Below are 919 nucleotides of genomic sequence, written 5' to 3'. Positions count from 1 at the left end.
AGGGCTGGGATCGGACTCAGAGAGGTGAGAACGGGCCCAGAAGCTCTGGACCCTGCTGGGTCCTCTCCCCAGTTCTGTGGGGCAGATCTGGACCCCTGGGTTTCCCTGGTGTGGGGCCCATGGTGCCAACCCCTGTCCCTACTGCCGCAGCGAGGACCCTGTCCCCGTCCCCATCCCCAGCCTGGGGCCGCTGGGCACCAAGAGACGCCGGGAGCTCGAGAGCGAGGATGAGAACTCCAGGAGCTCAAGTGGGTTCAGCCACTCCTGGGGGCTCTGGGGGCTCTTCCCTTGCGTTGGGCACGGGGTGCTTAGTCTCACCCCTTCCCTCCCCAGGTGCAGAGCCGGCCCCTGAAGCCCCCCAGTCCTGGGAGGATGAGGACGAGGACCCCCAGCCCCTGGTCCGGCGGAAGCGCATCCGCTGCTTGGAAGAGGATGAGGATTGAGGGGCTCCCACTGCCCTGCCCTGTTTTCTGGATTTTCTGCAGGTTTTAAAGCTGTTTTTGAGGTGCTAAAGGAGCAGGTGGTGGCTCTGCCCTGTCCCACTCAGTCGCAATTCTGTTTTATCCCCAAACTCCCTGCTCTCTCAGCTGTTGATTTTTTGTTCTTAACACCTTTCAAACCTGGAAAGAGACCAAATAAATAAACACAGCTCTTGGCTTTGGCTGGTGTGGGGGGCTGGGAGTGCGAGCTGCCCTGTCCCCACCGATTGCCCCACCCCTGTCCCCAAGGAGTGTCCTGCCCAGGGCCGCGCGTTGCAACACCAGATGACGGCGGCTATAAAGGGGCCACGGGGGCTGAGGCCGCAGCTGCTGGATGGGGCAGGGGACACCGGTGCTGGTGAGCCAGGGTGTTGGGGGCTGGGATGGGGCTGGAGGGGCCATGGGGGGCTGTCGGGGCTCAGGCCTTTCTGCTGCCTCCA

At 63.1% G+C, this 919-nt stretch overlaps 1 protein-coding gene across 1 annotated transcript in view; it reads left to right on the top strand.

Annotated features, from left to right (window-relative positions):
• TIMELESS (timeless circadian clock) overlaps window positions 1-443 on the top strand; it is a gene marked incomplete at its 5' end in the record, with an annotated part of 5,331 nt that extends 4,888 nt beyond the window's left edge. Inside the window, 2 exons of the mRNA XM_010007927.1 lie at window positions 73-248; window positions 334-443. Coding sequence (XP_010006229.1) covers window positions 73-248; window positions 334-443 — 286 coding nt within the window. The remainder of the gene's footprint in view (window positions 1-72; window positions 249-333) is intronic.
• Window positions 444-919: the final 476 nt, after the last annotated feature.

This window comes from Chaetura pelagica, unplaced genomic scaffold, assembly GCF_000747805.2.
Source record: "Chaetura pelagica isolate M959 unplaced genomic scaffold, ChaPel_1.0 scaffold1970, whole genome shotgun sequence".
Lineage (NCBI taxonomy): Eukaryota > Metazoa > Chordata > Aves > Apodiformes > Apodidae > Chaetura > Chaetura pelagica.
The sequence above is the reverse complement of the archived record's forward strand: the minus strand, read 5'-3'. Positions and strand labels throughout refer to the sequence as shown.